The sequence below is a fragment of the Carcharodon carcharias genome, chromosome 19, assembly GCF_017639515.1.
Source record: "Carcharodon carcharias isolate sCarCar2 chromosome 19, sCarCar2.pri, whole genome shotgun sequence".
NCBI lineage: Eukaryota > Metazoa > Chordata > Chondrichthyes > Lamniformes > Lamnidae > Carcharodon > Carcharodon carcharias.
Window position 1 is genome coordinate 19587725 of NC_054485.1, and position 20233 is coordinate 19607957.

Below are 20233 nucleotides of genomic sequence, written 5' to 3' on the forward strand. Positions count from 1 at the left end.
CGAAAGGTTATTGACCTGAAATGTTGGTTTCTCTCTTCGTAGATGTTGCCAGACTTGCTGAGTGTAAATTATCTTTAATTGTATGGAGGTGGTGAGCATTAACTGGATATTCACTTGTGCTCCTCCAGCTAGGAACAGACTGAAACTGCAGTTGTTGAGTTAGGAGGTGCACGTTTGTCCTGTGTATCTCAGTAATTTAATGCTTATAAAATATGACAGGTTTGGCTCCAATTTTCCCTTTCACCACCTGGCTTTCTGGAATATAACACTTGAGTATTTCCAGCATCTAATTGTTGGTAATAATTCTTAACAAGTCCTAGAGACAACATCAGTCCCAAATCCTTATTTGAGATGTATATCAATTGCTCCCAGGTCAAAATCTCTTTGTGGTAAATGATCAATACTGACCAGCCTTATGTGACGTTCAATAATCAGATTCAATTTTTTTTTTAAATGGGAAAAGAACTTGCATTTATATAATGCATTTCACAAACTCAGGACTTCCTTTACAACAGCCTGCAGGCTATGAGGCAATACTGCTGTACTGCAGGAAACAGCAAGCTTACACAAACAGCAATGTAATGATGATCAGATAATCTGTTTTAGTGATGTTGGCTGAGGCATAAATATTGGCCAGGACACCCTGCTATTCCTTGAATAAAGTCATGGGATCTTTTATGTTCACCTGAGTGGGGGCAGACAGGGCCTCAGTTTAATGCCTCAACTGAAGGACGGCACACCTTGACAGCAGCACTCCTTCAGGACTGAAGTGCAGTGTCAGCCCAGGTTATGAGCAAGAGCTGACACAGCAACCAACATTCATCTGATAAGGCAGATTCTGAAAACAGAAGTTTACTGGAAAGACTCATCATGGTGTAACAGAAAGGAAGCAATTGATTCATACTTACAATGCTCAGTATCCGATTTTCTTTCTCTGTCTGGCTGCACTCCTAAACAAAACAGATGTCAAATCTAAGATTTCAATAAAAGATCATTATTCAGCCAGGCAAACCACATTGCAGGACTCAGTACCAGTATTACAGCTAGGAGGCTGTGAGGGCTGACATAGATGTTGCAGAATTCATGTCGCTGTTAAGGCATTAAATGGGACTATTGAGTGCTGTGGGCTCATCTCCACATGCCTAGGAATACTATCCCGAATATATCTTTTATTAAAGTTCTACGTGAATGGTCCCAGCTCCCACCTCAATGTGTATTAGCTGATCTCAAGTGTGGACGGAACACAAATATTACAATTATTCTCATCCCCCTTAGAGTTAAGGGAGGCATATTGCTGCTGATGCTCATGCAGTAGCCCCTGCTAGTACCAGCATCTTTCTGGCTTTGGGTGCATGCAAGTTCAGACTCAGTTATTTTGCCCTCCATTGTCAAACAATCACTCATGCATGACAAATGGACATCCAGGTGAGTACTAGAAGACATTCAGGACCTGTGAAACAGTAGTTCAGCAACAGTCTGGGTAGGAGTGGAAAGAGAAAGCTGGGAACAAAACAGTCCATGGATACATAAGGTACACAAGTCATATAAATGCAATTGGCCAGTAAATCCTCCCAGTATGGAGGTGCCAGCTGGGACTGCAGTGGACCATGGGGTAAGGTGTGAGGCATGAGGAAAGCTAAGGAGCTTAAACAGAGAAGGAAAAAGTAGAATTTTCTTCCCTTCCTTCCTTCCACACCCATGTCAACAGAGGCTCCAACTGGTTCTGGGAGCACCATTTATTGCCCCAGAAATCAGCGTGGTAAACATGGCAAAAAGAATCTAATAACTCTGGAGAATTCATTCATGTGCCTCAGCCAAAGCACCCACCCAATTTGACTATGTTTGTAGCAGCAACTGTGGGCATGATGCCAAATCCTCTTTGAGCAAGTGGGGAGCATGTGGCAAGTTCAACATGAATCTCAAAGTGGAGGTTATGAATTGGGGGAGAATAAAAGCGAAGAAATCTCACTGCATCTTCCCCAACGTTTGCACAAAGGCTCACTTTTTTAGCAAAATCTGTACAGTTGCATTGACAGATCACAGGTTCCTCACTGCAGCAGACTCCTCAGCTGGAGGAAGTTGCCCAGCTGGCTGTCACTCCCTGCAGCTCCATTCCTTATTCCATAGGAGTTCATCAATCCTGCACTCCCAGTGAGGAGAGGCGTTTCTGCATCTCTGACTTGGCCACACATGTACTGCTTCACTGGTTTGTTAGGTATGTGACTTTCACCCTCAACTAACCATAATTCAATGAATTTAAAGCACAATCATGAACAGAGGCAAGCAGAGTTTTGACAGAAGAAACCTGTGGAAACTTACTGCGAACCCCTTCTCACATCTTCTATCTGTCCTGACCTCAGTATCTATTAGCAAGTGCCATCACACAGACCCCATTTACGCTGCACTTTTAACATAGCAAACTGTTATTTCACAGAACAGAGAATGAGCACTAACTGAGGAAGGGGCGGTTGGATATAAAAACATAAAGAATAGGACCAAGAGTAGGCCATACGACCCCTTGAGTCGGCTCCACAATTCAGTAAGACCACGGCTGATTTTTTTTTACCTCAACTCCATTTTCCCAACCTATTCCCATACCTCTTGATTCCTTTATTGTCCAAAAAGAGTTTAATTTTGAACATGGGGAAATATAAGAAGCAGAAAGCATTAGAGAGAAGAGCCCAGAAGACCAAAATTGCTGACTTTGAAGGTATAATGCAGGACAAGGTACAAAGGAGACCAAAACTGGAAGAACAGAAAGTGTTGGCTGGCATGTAGAACTAATGACCCCTCCTGCAAAGGAAAACTCTACCCCTTTTACAGCACTTGAGTCATTTCTGGGTGTGAAGGGGAAATATTAAATTAAAATCTTAAAGATGTTGCAAACCGTAATTGGGTAATCCATTGGCTTCACCATATCACACTCTAAGCCAAAGTCTGATACTCACCAACAACCGCAACCAGAAACCCACTACAATCAACCTCGGAAATTAATGTGGACACTGGAGGAGCTGCCACTATAGAACTGTATTACTGGAAGGGTTAGCATTAGCACCCTCAGGGAGAAGACAAGGGAAAAATATAGAAGTGCAAAGAAAAGTAATCCTTGTATTTTATGGCATCTGCTCACATCAGCATCTCAAAGCTTTTCACACATATATGCACTTAAGGGGAAGCTAGGTAAGTACACAAGGAAGAAAGGAATATTTAACAAGAGTGGGATGATGACTCATGTGGAACATAAACAACAGCATGGACCTGCTGGAACAAATGGCCTGTTTCTGTGCTGAAAATTCTATATAAATTATGAATTGTACCAGACTTGGTGTATTTGACAAACCTTATGAATAGTTTCTGCTAGCTCCAGACATAACCTGATGATCTCTTTCTTCATGGCAGAGTAGTTGATTATACATATAAACGGGTACCTGGTTTGGCAGAAGAGAAACAGTTAGAATTTCTTTAGGCCCTCCGATTCTCCAAAACTGATAAACAAACATCACCAGACTCACTTGATTTTACTCCCAACATCCACAGATGTCGGCATAGCCAATACTTCACCACTTATTTGCCATAAGCCACGCTCACATCACTTTTTTTTTCAGACCTGCAAAGTCTCCCTACCAACCAGTGCATCAAGTTTAAAATCTTCTATCTCATTTACAAATCCCTCCATGGCCTTGCTCCACCTTAGCTCTGGAGGTTTCTCCATTTTTACATCCCCTCCTCGGCTCCTGTGCATCCCTTCCTTCCATTGCAATATTGATGATGGAGCCTTAGCCTCTTGACTCTACTCTTTGGAAGTCCTTCCTCCTAAGCCTCTTTGTTCCTACCACCCCCTTTCAAAAACTCTTAAAACCCATTTCTTCAAACATTTTGAGCCATCTCTCCAAATCCTCCCTCTAAGGGTCAGCATTCAATCTATTCAGCATTGAAGCATCTGTGTTCAAACTACATAGTGTAAATGCAAGTTGCTGACATCCTGCTCAGATTGACTCTTTGTTCAGTGCCTGTAGACAGCACAACGAAAGCCTCCCTATAAACAGCGGCACTGTAGGAATCTAAGTTGTTGCTGAGCCTAATAATTTTATCTTTACGTAACTAAAACTTTTAATGTCTGACAGTTAATGACGTTAAGGAGGAAGGCTGACAAGTTCCTGACGGACCATTCTAATCAATAGGAATAGTTTGCAGTATTAGTTTGTCCGAGTACCTGTTTAGCCAGGAAAAGATAGCTTTGGTGGTTTGAAGAAGATCTATGACAGAGGTGAGGAGGTCTCCAGAAGGCCTCTGTGGACCTGGGCTGACCTTCCGCCGACTGACGATGAATGACTGGAGTGTTCCAGACACAGCTCTCAACTTCTCCATCAGAATCTTCAGATTCTCTGTCTCTAGATCATAGGTCTGAAAGTAAAGACAAGATTGTTTAGAAAGAATTTCAAACAACAGGAGCACTCTCAACAGCCAGGAACACAAGGCCATATACATCTCCAAAATCCACATACAAGCCACAATTTATTGTACTTACTGATACTGCAAATCCCTGTATCAGTCTGGAATGATGAGCAGAAAATGAGCATCACAATTCTAAATCATACACATTACCTGAACTGCAACACAAGCAACATAGGCACTGGGCAACCTGTAAACAGTGATCACGGAGTCAATGAAACTTATACTGATAGTCCAACTTCATTTGAGGTTTTATATCCCATATTCTTTTGGCAGCTGATGGTAGCAGACCGGATATAGTAGTGACTGAGTCAAAGTGAACAGATTCAAACCAGTCCAACGCATTTTGGTTCCAATTACTAATAATTATATGAATTCTGACAAGCTTAATTCCAAAACTTTACCCAGCACAGAAGGAGAGATTGGGGCCAAGCTGTAGCAGATTTTTTATGTGATTTGTCACCATTCCTTCACTGTCACTAAGTCAAAATCCTGGAACTCCCTCCCTAACAGCACTGTGGGTATACCTAGACCATATGAACTGCAGCGGTTCAAGAAGGCAGCTCACCATCACCTTCTCCAGGGCAATTAGGGATGGGCAATAAATGTTGGCCTGACCAGTGATGCCCACATCCCATGAACAAATATTTAAAAAATCCTGGACTGAGTACACACATAACTTTGAATAGCGTGTGGTGGAGAAAAAGGCATCTCTTTAGGATCATTGTGATGCCAAGAGAACATGTCTAATGATGGAAGCTCAGCTATGAGGTCAGCAAGACTGCCAATTTTAGGGCAGCTGCCTGGATAAGGCATTCAGTAATTGATTTCTCATAGGCATGTCTCTGGGCTGCATTCAAGTCCAGTCAGTCAGTTACTGAATCCAAAAGGTACAGTAGATGTACAGGCTAAGTGTTCTAACCTACAATACTCCCCAAGCCCTCTCCCCTCTGGTGTTATCAGCAGTTAGTTTCTGTTCTTTTATAGGTTTGTTTTGGTGCAGGGAGCTCTCTCACCATAATATAGTAAATCACAGTCAATAAAAAACCTCACAATATGGAATTGATAGTTTTAGTACCAGCCTAAAATTAAAGGTTATTTATATTTTGAAAACATCCTGGAAGAAGGAAAAGCTAGGCAGCAGGAGAAACATAGTATAAGGTCCGCACAGCTTTACAACAGGTAGGTCTTGTTTGAAAAATTTATTAGACTTCCTAGAGGATATAACTGAGTTAGTTGACAAGATCACTCAGCAGATTTAAGTTCTTTGGCTTTACCAAGGCTTTTCACATGGTACATTATTTTCGAAGATAGAAAAGTATTTAATAGAAGGGGAGCATTTGAAGAGGATAACTAATTGGTTGAGTCAGGGGAGGTAATAGGAGCAACAGAAACTTATCTTTGCAACAATAAATGTTATCAGCCAGATAATAGAGTGTGACAGGATAGAAGTAGTTGGACCAGTTAATGGGACTGGGCCAAATTGAGCCTGCAGATGACAAAGACAGGGTAGGGGTTTCAATGATGGATTACACTCAAGAAGAATGGAGGAGCTACCACATACTAAATTAAATGTAATCCAATATCTTAAATACTCCAGATTCTTTACACCCAACAATCACTTTAAATGATTCTCCTGAGCCATTTAATTAAACTTTAATCTGTTGTAACATAAACAAAAATGATAGAGTAGCACATCCAGGAGTTACTGCTGGTGAGGCATCGGCTTATCACTTCCAGAGTTAAATCTAAGCAATTTAAAGGATTCTGTAATTGACTGACATGAATATGTCACATTCCCAATGCAAGTCAGAGTCCCAGGCAGCAGAATTAATGGAATATGTCCACAGGCTCCCTCTGTGATATTAAAAATGACATGACACACAAAATGATTTCTTTTCCTCACCAGTGCACACAGCAGCTCCACTGCTTCCAGAATCAGCTCCTGGTGTCCTATCCGTTTCACGCCCAGCTCCTCCAGGTCCTGCTGTGACAGTCGCAAGAGTTGCTCTCCATTCACCTGCCATTGATCAAATGGATATTTCTGCACACTGTTGTCCAGGCCTAGGGAAAAGAGCAACAGGCAGTGTCTGGGTCAGGGAGTGCTAACTAACTCAAGGCCTGACTATGCAGATCAGAAGCAGGCAATCAGCTCCCCTGACAGTGCAATGGACAAGTCGCAACCTGTCAATCTACTGAGCCATATAGACCTATAAAGACAGTTCAATCTCTCATGTGATTGCCAACCTTATCCATCCTCAGAGTGTGCAACAGCCGCCCTCACTGTACCCGACAGCCCATCCTCATCCAGCCCCGCAGTGTGAGACAGCCTTCATCCAACACTCACGGCGCTCAACAACTCACCCTCATTTTCCCGTAAAAATGTGCAACAGCCTGCCCTCATCCATGCTCAACCGCCCCTCACGGTGTGAGATTTAAGAACATAAGGAGCAGGATTTGGCCATACAGCCCCTCAAGCCTGCTCCAGCATTCAATATGTTCATGACTGATCAGATTATGGACTCAGCTCCACTTTCTTGACCTTTCCCCATAACCTTTGACTCCCCGATGGATCAAACATTTGTCTCTCTCAATTACTTAGCCTCCAAGACGCAAGATTCACGACCCTCAGAGAAGAAATTCCACCTCATCTCAGTCTTAAAATGGACAGTTAATGGAACTTATTCTGAAACTGATACTAGCCTCTCAAATAAGCACGGAATCTGTCAAGCAACCCTCAGAATCTCATATGCCTCTCATAACATGAGACAGCCTGTCCTCAGCCACCTTGCAGTGTTTGACATCTCACACTGTTCATCTTACATGATCATGGACACTCTCTTCAATTACTTAATCTTTTGAAGGAGTCAAGTAGGGCATCAGGAATTCAGTGGTGTAATTAAATCAAATGGCTGTGAACTTGGGGAGGATTGCCTCTTTGGGGTTGCGTTGGTTCTAAGATAATACACCTGGCAATGGAAGTTTGGAACCTAGTCAAACTACTGTGGCAGACGCTGTAATCTAATGTCTGAGACAAACAGATATGGGTGGACCAGCCAGCCTGGTTCACCAATAGCAAGTGAAAGGGTAGTTCTGCCTCAGGGGTCTGGACTCTTCCCAGTTAGCTCCAGGTGGTCCCAGCTGGACAAGTAAAAAGATGGTAATCAGGGCTCTGTGCACAGTTTTGTTTGGTCAAATTCTTAGGACATTGGTTGAGGGAGAAAGGTTGAACAAGACAACTCCCCCTGGTCTTCTTTGAATGGTGCCAAGGTATCTTTAACATGCATCTGAACAGGCAGGACATTGGCTTACCATCTCATCAAAAGACAGCATCTCAGGCAGTGTAACAATCCCAAATGACTGTCGGCCTAAATTGTGTGTTCACGACTGTCTCAGAGGTGAGGGTTCTACCAACTAAGTCAAGTTGACAGACAAGAATTTTCAATACAAGACTCCAGTCTGTGATTAAACAGCAGGCACTTTTACAATCAAACTGCTCCAAAAACAGGAAGCCAATGCTGAATACACTAGTGGCATAGTCAATAATTGGAACCTCAGGGCATTACATTAGATGATATACACCAGAGAATCTGCAAGGCTTAACTAAATATTGTTGGCACTGAAGGATGCTAGGGTAGAATTTATCAGTTAAACAGGCAAATATTAATCTCACTTACCAGCTTGAGCATGTGCAAGCAGGGTGAAATCTTTCAGACTAGAAAAGGTGTTTTCTCTGAGCTTCATTTATGCTGTGTTCTATTTTCATTCAACATTTGCTTTGAACTAATTTGTGTTATCTTTCCACAGTCCTGAGAGCTGTGAAATACTCAATTAACTATTGTTTCAAATGACAAAGAGCTATGCTTTTCAATGGCCCCAGTTCAAGAGCTCATTCTTTTCCTCTTCCACTGCAGCTAGCCATTTCAGGGAATTGTCGCAAATGTGTCTTGTCTCCTCTCTCATCACTGACAAAATGGAATTTTTGCCTGGTTATCAATGTAGATCTCATTTGTGTGCCTTTTAAGAATGGTGGTAACCCAGCTCTGATATGCTTTCCAAGTGCTGTACTTTAAACTTTAACAGCTGCATGGAGATTTTCAAAAAATTACAGAGCAAAATCCTGGGTGTGTCCCAGAATGGATTGGAATGTGCATGTGGAAAATTGATCTTCTGAGCATCTGAATAACAGCCAGCTAATTTCCCAAGCATGTATAGAGAAGTTAAACTGTATACTTAAATTATTATGAGCTAGAATATCAATTGTTACAATGGAATTGGGAATGCAGAGTATGTTCACCTCATTAAAATTTTGTCATCCTGGTGTAATGGGATAGGATAATTATCACGTGGCACATTGTGCATTTGAATTGTAAGAAACTTCTAAGGATAGAACACAGCTGACAAATAAGTTACCCAGTTGTTTTTTTAAATTAATTCACGAAATGTGGGCTTCGCTGGCTGGGCCAGCATTTGGTGCCTGTTCCTACTTACCCTTGAGAAGGTGGTGGTGAGCTGCCTTCTTGAACCGCTGCAGTCCATGTGGTATAGGTACACCTACAGTGCTGTTAGGAAGGGAGTTCCAGGATTTTGACCCAGTGACAGTGAAGGAACGGCAATATATTTCCAAGTCAGGATGATGAGTGACTTGGAGGGGAACCTCCAGGTGGTGGAAGATCTTGTCCTTCTAGATGGTAGTAGTCGTGGGTTTGGAAGCTGCTGTCTAAGGAGCCTTGGTGAATTCCTGCAGTGCATCTTGTAGATGGTACACACTGCTGCTACTGTGTGTCGGTGTTGGAGGGAGTGAATGTTAGTGGATGTGGTGCCAATCAAGCAGACTGCTTTGTCCTGGATAGTGTCCAGCTTCGTCAATGTTGTAGGGGCTACACTCATCCAGACAAGTGGGGAGTATTCCATCACATTCCTGACTTGTGCCTTGTAGATGGTGGACAGGCTTTGGGGAGTCAGGAGACAAGTTACGCATCGCACGATTCCTAGCCTCTGACCTGCTTTTGTAGCCACAGTATTTATATGGCTAGTCCAGTTCAGTTTCTGGTCAATGGTAACCACCAGGATGTTGATAGTAGGGGACTCAGTGATGGTAATGCCATTGAACATCAAGGGGTGATGGTTAGATTTTCTCTTGTTGGAGATGGTCATTGCCTGACACTTGTGTGGCATGAATGTTGCTTGCCACTTGTCAGCCCAAACCTGGATATTGTCCAGGTCTTGCTGCATTCATGGACTGCTTCAATATCTGAGGAGTCGCGAATGGTGCTGAACATTGTGCAATCATCAGCGAACATTTCCACTTCTGACCTTATGATGGAAGGAAGGTCATTGGTGAAGCAGTTGAAGATGGTTGGGCCTAGGACACTCTCCTGAGGAACTCCTGCAGTGATGTTCTGGAGCTGCGATGACTGACCTCCAACAATCACAACCATCTCCCTTTGTACTTGGTATGACTCCAACCAACGGAGGGTTTTCCCCAGTTCCCATTGACTCCAGTTTTGCTAGGGTTCCTTGATGCTACACCTGGTCAAATGCAGCCTTGATGTCAAGAACAGTCACTCTCACCTTACCTCGTGAGTTCGGCTCTTTTGTCCATGTTTGAACCAAGGCTTTAAAAAGGTCAGGAGCTGAGTGACTCTGGCTGAATCCAAACTGGGCATCAGTGAGCAGGTTATTGCTGAGCAAGTGCCGCTTGATAGCACTGTTGATGACCCCTTCCATTACTTTACTGATGATTGAGAGTAGACTGATGGGGCAGTAATTAGCCGGGTTGGATCTGACATTTTTCTGTGCAGGACATACCTGTTCAATTTTCCACATAGCCGTATGGTGCCAGTGTTGTAGCTGTACTGGAACAACTTGGCTAGGGGCATGGCAAGTTCTGGAGCACAAGTCTTCAGTACTATTGCTGGAATGTTGTCAGGGCCCATAGCCTTTGCAGCATCCAGTGCCTTCAGCCATATCTTGATATCACGTGGAGTGAATCAAATTGGCTGAAGACTGGGATCTGTGATGCTGAGGACCTCTGGAGGGGGCCGAGTTAACACTATTACAATCTGCTTTACAATTACCATATGACATAAGAGAAGTAGTCCATTCAGCCCATCGAATCTGCTCCACCATTCAATTAGATCATGGCTGATCTCATAATCTTTAACTCTGTTTCTGCCTTTTCCCCATGACCTTGATTCCCTCAATAAGAAATGTGAAAATAATTCAATTGTGAAAATAGTAAGTATTTTTGTCCAGTTTTGTTGTGGTCTTTGGAAATTCTGGTCATTGCTGTCAAAAAGAACTACAGTTCAAATTCTTATACCAAGCTTATGTCAACTCAATTCTAAATGTTTTATCAGTTACAGGTTCAAAAAAATGAGTCAAACAAGAAGTGGCTTATATGACCAAGAGGTCGTTTTAAAATGTAATGGTTGAAAGAGCCAAAATCCTGGATGTCCCAGTAACTCTTACCTGGGACATAAAAAGACTGGTTTGGTTTGAAAGGCAAATTGAGATCCCAAGAGAGCATGAGCAAGAGATCAAAAGAGAGAGAGAACACGAGAGAGATCGAGAGAGAGAGAGAGATAAATATGACCTATATCTACTAGGTTAAATTGGTGCAGTCACACAATGGTACAAAATGAAACATTGCATCTTACAAACAAAGAGTTTGTTTGGAGTTATTATCCTTTTGTTGTTTTTCCATTTGAGGAGTTAGGTGAAAGGATTTCTACTGTAAATATTTGTGTGTTATTGGTCAGTTACTTGTTTGTCTTTTGTCAATTACATTCAGTTAATAGCTCTGAACTTAAATTGAGGTCTGGAGGTGTGATACTCTATTCATTGAAGACAAATCCTTTGAAGGCACAGAATAAGTCCAACAGCTAAATATAACAGAGATTTCTGTTTCATTGCCTTGAGCTCATTACTGAACATAACCCAAGGCTAGAACAGAAATTTTTGAAGAAATCAGGAAGTTGGAGCTTCCCTACTGGAATGATCCAAAAGCTGAAGAGGTCTGTAGTAGGAAGATAGAGATATCCCTAAAAGATCACAATCTTCAAAGAGGCTGCTTCTTCATCAAAGAACCCAATATAGAAATGTTGGTCTGATATCCTTCAGCATTAGTTATGTTGATCAGGCTGCTTCATGTGTTCAAGGGGCCAGAAGGCCCTGTTATACTGACCCGATTTTAACTTGGATTCTATGAACCAGACATCCATGAACTGTTAAATCTGCTTCCAACCACCTCGTAAAGAGTGTTAGACCTCAGTGAAGCAGAATCTACAATTCTACAGATTTTTCAGTATAAAGACTAGGAGCTAGTTCATGGATATGTGCCTCACCAGTGCCCAGAGACTTGTCCTCTCCACATCTCCATCTATATTTTCGCCGGGAGATTACTGAAACACCAGGAATAATTGTGAATGGCTAAAATCAATCATTAATGCACTTCTGCAAGAGCATGCCAAGCTCCTGCTGGTGGGATATCAGGACAATCCCTGAGCAATATCAGGCCCCGAATCTTTCCAAAGGTATTGTGGAATACACCCAACTGTACTTAAACTAATTTACCAGTTTGCTGTACATTATTTTGTTTTTTTGTCTGCTTCAATTCATCATTTAAAATTGTAAATAAATCTGGTCTGTGACCCAACTTGCACAAACTGGTCCATCACAGTGAATATTTTCCACATTCTACATACATCCTGCACACTTACAACAAGATCAGAACTATACCCACTGCAGCAGGGAGCGAAACAAACCGGTTTGAGTTGTTAAGGGACACAGTCTGTTTGTGGAAACTATCGACAAGTTGTTTACAGAAGAAAAAAGTCTTGGAAAAATCCCAAATCATAATAGGAATTTAATTTGCATAGCTCAATCAACATTACATCTTGGCCAAGATGTGATTAGATTGTTTAATTTGCTACTAGCAGAAGCTTTCACACATGATGTACAAGGCATAAACATGAGCACTTCATCCCAGAACGCTCACTGAAGTGCCTTTCTGCCTGACACCCTAAATTTCAACACTTTAATGCTTTCCGAGATATCCAGGACACATCCCTTATTTACCTTCCTAAAGTTAATAAATCTACTGGATAAGGAGATTCCTCGATCCCCAACAATTTAAAGCAAAATCTGTGTCCCTCATCAAACCTAAGTCCCATTATGGAGTTATCCAATTCAGATGGTCAATAGCGGAAGAATGGGGAATAGATAGGGGTGTACAGAGAGTTTGTGTGAAGTTCCTTTCAATGAGATACAGGCACACTTCTTATGACTCCGACAGGGTTACCAGACACCTGAAGCAAACCGAGTAAATAATATTTCTACATATTATTAAAGGAAACTTAGCGTCTAACAAAAGGTCCCCGAGTTTTTGCTTTCTTCTTTAATTACTGATAATATGGGTAATATATCAGCAGGTGAAGGGAAACTACAAGAGAGTGAAGGATTTTCACCTGAATGTTGCATCAACTTGCACTGTCAGTGCTATAGGCCACTGTAGAGTGCTTGAAGAATACCATGACAATACTTCGAGTGCAACAGTTATACAGGAGCAAGAGGACTTAGATCCCTGTCATAATTAGTGCAGTGAGTTCCTAGCCCTAGGCATACCCAGTGTGATGTCGGATGGAGTCCAAACACCTTCATACATTAATGCTCTTATGCACTTCCCAGCTAATGAATGAATTCACATAGAAAAGTCCAATAGCATGTGCCCTGCATGTTTTATCCAGAGATCGTGGATGACATGAAGAGTTAAGGGAAGTTAAAAAAAGATTAACAATTTTTACATGTTGAAGAAAAGCACACTGTACTTTGGAGCTGACACATTCATTAGGAAAACAGAGAATAGAAATACTCTCAGAAGCAGGAGATGGCTGTTGGGCCCAACAAGCTTGCCCCTTTGTGATAGATCTTGCCATGCTCTTCAATTCCATCTCTCCAAAAATACATCCAAATGTCTGCTGAGCCCAGTTACACTGGTCCACTTCAGTCACCATCTCTAGCAATTTATCCCAGAATTCCAATAGTCTTTCACCAAACCATCATCAGTGACCAATTTGCCAGGATTAACTGAATTCATTTTTTTTGTTTTTACTTATTCATTCACAGGACATCAGCATCACTAACAATGACAGTGTTTATCGACCATCACTAATTGGCTTTGAAAAGATGATGCTGAGCTGCCTTCTTGAACTGCTGTAGTCTGTGTGGCGAAATCTGTGTGGTGCAGATCACTGTGCTGTTAGATAGGGGTTTCCAGGATTTTGACAAAATAATGGTGAAGTAACAGCAATATAGCTCCAAGTCAGGATGATGTGCAACTTAAGGGAAACTTGTAGTTCGTGGTATTCTCAGGCGTCCACTACCCTTGTCCTTATAGGTGGTAGAGATTGTGGGTTTGGGAGGGGCTATCAAAGGTGCTGATGGTTCACACTGCTGATATTATGCACTGGTGCAGGAGGGAGTAAATGTTTTAGGTGGTGAATGGGGTGTTAATCATGTGAGCTGCTTTGTTCCTGACAGTGTCAAGCTCCTTGAGTGTTCTTGAACCTCCACTCATCCAGGCAAGTGCATGTGCCATGTAGATGGCAGACAGTCTTTGGGGAGTCTGGAGATCAGTTACTCACTGCAGACTTCTCAGCCTCTGACCTGCTCTTGTAGCCACAATATTGAAATGGTTGGTCCAGTTTGGTTTCTTGTTCATGGTGACCCCCAGGGATGTTAATGGTAAGGGGTTCAACTGTGATAATACCATTAGGGGAAGTGGTTAGATTCTCTCTTGTTGGTGACAGTCGTCACATCACATTTGTGTGGTGCAAATGGTACTTGTCACTTATTTGCCCAAGCTTGGACGTTGTCTAGGTCTTGCTGCATTGAGGCATGGAATGCTTCAGAGTTGTGAATGGAACTGAACACTGCAAACATGAGCAAACATCCCCAATTCTGATCTTTTGATGGAGGAAAGGCCAATGATGAAGCAGCTGAAAACGGTTGAGCCTTGAACACTGCCCAGAAAAACTTGCCTGGATTGCAGCTCCAGCAACACTCAAGAAGATTGACACCGTCCAAGCAAAGCAACCCACTGATTGGCGCCCCAACCAGCAGCTTCAACACCCACTTCCTCCACCACCGATGCACAGTGGGAGCAGCGTGTACCATCTACAAAATGCATTGTGGCAACTCACCAAGCTTCCTTCAACAGCATCTTTCAAATCTACGACCTCTACCACCAAGAAGGACAGGGGCAGCAGATGTATGAGAACACCACCACCAGGAAGTGCCTCTCCAAACTAGTCACCATCCTGATTTGGAACTATATCATCGCTCCTTCACTGTCACTGGGTCAAAATCACAGCACTGGTGGGTGTAGCTACATGAACTGCAACAGTTCAAGAAGGTGGCTCACCACCACCCTCTCGAGGGCAATTAGGGTTGGGCAACAAATGCTGGCCTCGCCACCAATGCACACATTCCATGAAAGAATAAATTTTAAAAAACACAGGCGGAATTGCAACTGATTTGATCACAATCTACATCATCCTTGGAATGTCAAACATTGACAAGACAGTTCACTGTACTGTACCCTCAGTAAAATGGACCATATTTTCTGTGAACCACACAAGTGACAACATAAAACTGACAGATGGAAGGAGCTGTCTCAGAGGGCTTTATTTGCATAGGGTGTGCACAAACAGCAATGAGCTCATCGTAGTGTTTTGGGTGGGTTAGAAAGAAATTTAAATTTCATTCTGTAGTGGAAATATTTTGCTATGTTGAAGGTGTTATGGAGTTATCACTTGGGCTTAGCCACCCTACCAAAAACTTAATGCAGTTTGCATGTACAGGAAATACCATACACAAAGAACAGTCCCTTCCAATTACAGCTTTAAGGCAAGTTTTTCTTTTATTTGTTCATGGGATGCAGGCCAAAGCAACATTTTTATCTCTATTGCATCCCTAACTGCCCTCAAGAAGGTGATGCTGGTTAGCTGCCTTCTTGAACCGCTGCAGTCCATGTGGTGTAGGTACAGTGCTATTAGGGAGCGAGTTCCAGGTTTTCAATCCAGTGACAATGAAGGAACACCAACATAGTTCCAATTCAGTGGTGAATGGCTTGGAGGGGAATTGGTGTTCCCAAGTGTCTGCTGCCCTTGTCCTTCTAGATTGTAGTGGTCGTGAGTTTGAAAGCTGTTGTCTAAGGAGGCTTGGTGAGTCCCTGCAGTGCATCTTGTAGATGGTACACATTGCTGCTACTGTGTGTTGGTGGAGGAGGGAGTGAATGTTTGTGGATGTGGTGCCAATCCAGCAGGCTGCTTTGTCCTGGTTGATGTCAAGCTTCTTGAGTGCTGTTGGAGCTGCATTCATCCAGGCAAGTGGAGAGCATTCCATCACACTCCTGACTAGTGTCTTGTAGACGGTGGGCAGGCTTTGGAGAGTCAGTGGTGAGTTACACATCACAGGATTTCTAGTCTCTGACTTGCTCTTGTAGCCACAGTATTTACATGGCTAGTCCAGTTCAGTTTCTGGTCAATAGTGACCCCCAGGATGTTGATAGTGGGGATTCAGCAATGGTATTGCCATTGAATCTCAAGGTTAGATTCTCTCTTGTTGGAGAGGGTCATTACCTGGTATTTGTGTGATACAAATTTGACTTGCCACTTGTCAGCTCAAGCCTGGACATTGTCCACGTCTTGCTGCATTTGGACATGGACTGCTTCAGTATCAGAGTCATCATGATTGGTGCTGGACATTATGTTTGAAATCCATAATTTTGGTCATTTTGCTTAATCACATTGAACAGACTCTGCCAGAGGAGCCTGAAGAAAACAAAGTTGCTTTTTGCCTCAGATGACACTTCATGGTCTCTTAACTAAGCAATGGTTTGGCTATCAAAATGGTTGTTGTTGAGACAACTCAACATTCCAGATCACGGAAGAGTTTTTGTTCATCTCAATAGTATGAGAAAGCCTGGCTTTACACTAACAGACCTTAATGCCAAATGATACAAGGTATTTTTGGCTTTCAGATGTATTTTTTCCAGACAAACTGATTAATTTATAAGTGAGGTCCACATTTCACCCTAGAGAATGTGACTGGCTCCTTGCACAAAATTCAAGATAATCTCTACCAGGCCATGTATTGAGCCCTTTCTCAACAGTCAAACAACAACATTTATCCCCAGCATTTAACTGGATTGATGTACCTGGATTTCTATTGAGTACATTCCAATTTCAAAACGCTGTGACATCATAGCTTTTATTATGACAATAGTGTCAATAGACCATATCCCATTTCCTGTCCAGAAGGCATCCTACTTCCAGCCTATCAATGCCAATTGGTGTTCAGGTTCCAGTACCTGCCCAGTATAGCATCCTTTCCCAATTTTCCCTCCAATCCATGCTTTGGCTTGTACTCCACATCCCATTATGACACAGACAAAAGACACTGAGTGCCAGGAGACATATCTGTCTAACCCATAACCGGACACACTCCATCAATCGCAGAAAATGCTAGAAAAACTCAGCAGGTCTAGCTGCATCTGTGGAGAGAGAAACAGAGCTCTGAAGAAAATTAACTCTGTTTCTAGCTCCACAGATGCTGCTCGACCTGCTGAATTTTTCCAGCATTTTCTGTTTTTGTTTCAGATTTCCAGCATCAGCAGTATTTTGCTTTTACACGACATCAATCCATAGCTTCCACGTTGTAAAACACCTAGGGATGTTTTGCTATGTGAAAAACGATAAATAAATAGCATAATTGCTGTTAGAATGTCCATGAAGTTTGGATCGTGAAAGTGTCAGTGCTGTAGATAGTGAGTCTTTTGATTCTTCATTCCAACCCTTGGGGTGAATGTAGAACAATATGGAAAAGGATCCGATCTGGGACCGGAACCAATTCAAGTATAGTGGGTTTGAGGGCATGACGTCCAAAACGAACAGCTGCCCTTTCCCTTGTGCAATATCGGGGCCACGTTTGCCCAAAGCCGAGCCGGAGCGGCAGGTGTGTGGGGGGGGGGGGGGGGGGGGGGGTGGGGGGGCGGGGGGGGGGGGTGGGAAGAGAGGAAATCTTAGTCCTGGTCAAGGTGGACAAATCCATCGGGGCGAGCTCTATTGCTATAAACATCTACAAATGTAACTATAAACAATAGTATGATTTAGCCTTGAAAGTTGGCTAAATAAAAGGCGCTGGTTACAGACCTGTTCGTGCAGGGAGGGAGTTACACAATCCACTGATTGTAAACAGATTTCATTATCAGTGTGTCTGCAGGAACGCCGAACCAGAATAAATTGCGACGGTCAACAAGACAAGACACAACTCGCTCGCTTCCTTCAAGGAGAAACACCTGAAGCTGCACTTCCTCATTTCCCCCTCCCTTTTGTGGTCTCTCACCTTGTAACCACACCGAGACCCTGCGTGGGCTCCAGGTGTTGATCGGTTCCATCTCCTCCTCGACCCCCGGACCAGACAGGGCGACGAATGCAAATGTCAGTGGAGAGATTCCAGCTCGTTAAGAACTCCCCAAGATTTTCACCAAACTTCAGCCACTTCCGCCCAGCTCCGTCACCCACAGGTAGGCGGCGGCAAGTCCCCATTGGTCGCCCAACCTGTCAATCATTGAGCAACCACGGTGTAGCCTCAGGAGCCTGAGAAACACAGAGGAGCTACAGAGAAACGTGCAGCGAGACATTGGGGAGGGATAGCAAGGGGGCAGTAGTGACAATAGGGTAAATGTTGGTGTTCGACGGCTGGGCAGTAATCTGCGGGAGCGGAGGGCACGCCCGTTCCAGAACCCGACCGATTTGCATCCCATTGAAATGAAGGGGTCGAAAATTCTGTGTAGGGTTCTGTATGAGAAGGGAGAATCCACTCGGCTAGACCACTCTTCCCTTTCGCTCGCATCACCGCACCCCCCCACCCCCCTCAAAAGCAGGTAAAGGTCAATATCTACTGAGACCACAAATCAAATGATTATAACAAAAGCAAAATACTGCGGATGCTGCAAATCTGAAATAAAAACAGATAATGCCGGAAAAACTCAGCAGGCCTGACAGTCTCTGTGGAGGGAGAAACAGAGTTAACGTTTCAAGTCCGAATGACCTTTCTGTTTTTATATTAATCAAATCATTATTTTTGCATTACTTACGTGAAAATTACGTTTAAATAACTTGAAAGCAGATTTAACTTCACCAAGGTGAAAACTGGGCAAAAGGTGCACCAACAAGAGGCTGGCTTCATTTACCAACTTAATGGAAAGATGTTTGGGTTGGCTTTCTGGAAGGATGAATTCCAATATGTCCAAGGCAATCTTCGGGGGTGTCTGGGATGGGGCGGGGGTGTAAGCCTTTGATGATAAAGAAATTGAAATATTTCACCATTATTTTTCAAGTGTTTCACAAAAGAGGGAGCAGTGTCAGAATTGGTATAATATCTGGCTGGCAGCCAGGTGTCAGTGAAGTGTTGCAAGTTCGTGTTTGGAATGTTCATTAATGATTCACGTAAAGGAACTGCGTCCACAATGACCTAATTAGGAATGACAATGAATGCTGATCTCGCCATCCCATGAATGATGCACTGGTTTTAATTTTCCAAAATTCCCTAGATTTGGGGAGGTTCCATTAGATTGGAGAATAGAAAATATAACTCCTTTATTCAAAAAGGGAGAAAGACAGAAAGCCGGAATCTATAGGCCAGTTAGCTTAACATCTGTCATAGGGAAAATATTAGAAGCTATTATTAAAGATGTTATAGCAGGGCACTTAGATAAATTCAAGGCAATCAGGCAGAGTCAACATGGTTTTGTAAAAGGGAAATCATGTTTAACCAATTTATTGGAGTTCTTTGAAGCAGTCGCATGTGCTGTGGATAAAGGGGAACTGTGGATGATTTCTTATACTTAGATTTCTAGACGGCATTTGATAAAGTGCCACATCAAAGGTTATTGTGGAAAATAAAAGCTTGTGGTATGGGGGTAACATATTGGCATGGATAGAAAATTGGTTAGCTAACAGAAAATAGAGAGTTGGCATAAATGGATCTTTTTCTGGTTGGCAGGATATGAAGAATAGTGTGCCAGAGGGATCAGAGCTGAGGCTTCCATTTTTTACAATTTATATAAATGACTTGGATGAAAGGACCAAAGGAATAGTTGCTAAATTTGCTGATGACACAAGGATAGGTAGTAAAGTGAATTGTGAAGAGGATGTAAGGAGGCTACAAAGTGACATGGATAGGTTAAGTGAGTGGGTAACGATCTGGCTAATGGAGTATAATGTGGGCAAATGTGAAATTGTTCATTTTGGCAGGAAGAATATAAATGAAGCTTATTATCTAAATGTTGAGAGATTACACAGCCCTGAGATTCAGAGAGTTCTGGGTGTCCTCGTGCATGAATCATAAAGGTTAGTATGCAGGTACAGCAAGTAATTAGGAAAACTAATAGAATGTTATTGTTTATTGTAAGGGGAATTGATTACAAAAGTAGGGAGGTTATGCTTCAGTTATACAGGGCATTAGTGAGACCACATCTGGAATACAGTGCTGGTCTCCTAATTTAAAGAAAGATGTAAGTGCATTAGAAGCAGCTCAGACAAGGTTTATTAGTCTAATACCAGGAATCGGTGGGTTGTTTTATGAGGAAAGGCTGGACAGGTTAGGCTTGTTTCCACTGGAATTTAGAAGAGTAAGTCTTAATTGTGACTTAATTGAAACCTTTAAGGTCCTGAGGGGTCTTGACAGAGTGTATGTGGAAAGATTGTTTCCT

The 20233-nt window shown here is 42.7% G+C and overlaps 1 protein-coding gene across 6 annotated transcripts in view; it reads right to left on the bottom strand.

Annotated features, from left to right (window-relative positions):
- The window catches only part of cnksr1 (connector enhancer of kinase suppressor of Ras 1), a 68770-nt gene extending 50750 nt beyond the window's left edge, over positions 1-18020 (bottom strand). For 4 of the 6 annotated variants that reach the window (XR_005946119.1, XM_041213597.1, XM_041213596.1 and 1 more), the window contains exons 1-5: positions 17863-18020; positions 6359-6516; positions 4214-4404; positions 3341-3428; positions 909-950 (exon numbers count right to left, since the gene is read on the bottom strand). Coding sequence is in view for 5 of the 6 variants with exons in the window: in XM_041213597.1 (XP_041069531.1) it covers positions 909-950; positions 3341-3428; positions 4214-4404; positions 6359-6516; positions 17863-17914 (531 nt within the window). In the remaining variant the exon portion in view is untranslated. Of the gene's footprint in view, positions 1-908; positions 951-3340; positions 3429-4213; positions 4405-6358; positions 6517-17669; positions 17803-17862 lie in introns of those variants that run through there. The other 2 variants (XM_041213598.1, XM_041213599.1) reach the window with 2 other exon arrangements.
- Between the last annotated feature and the right edge of the window lie 2213 nt (positions 18021-20233).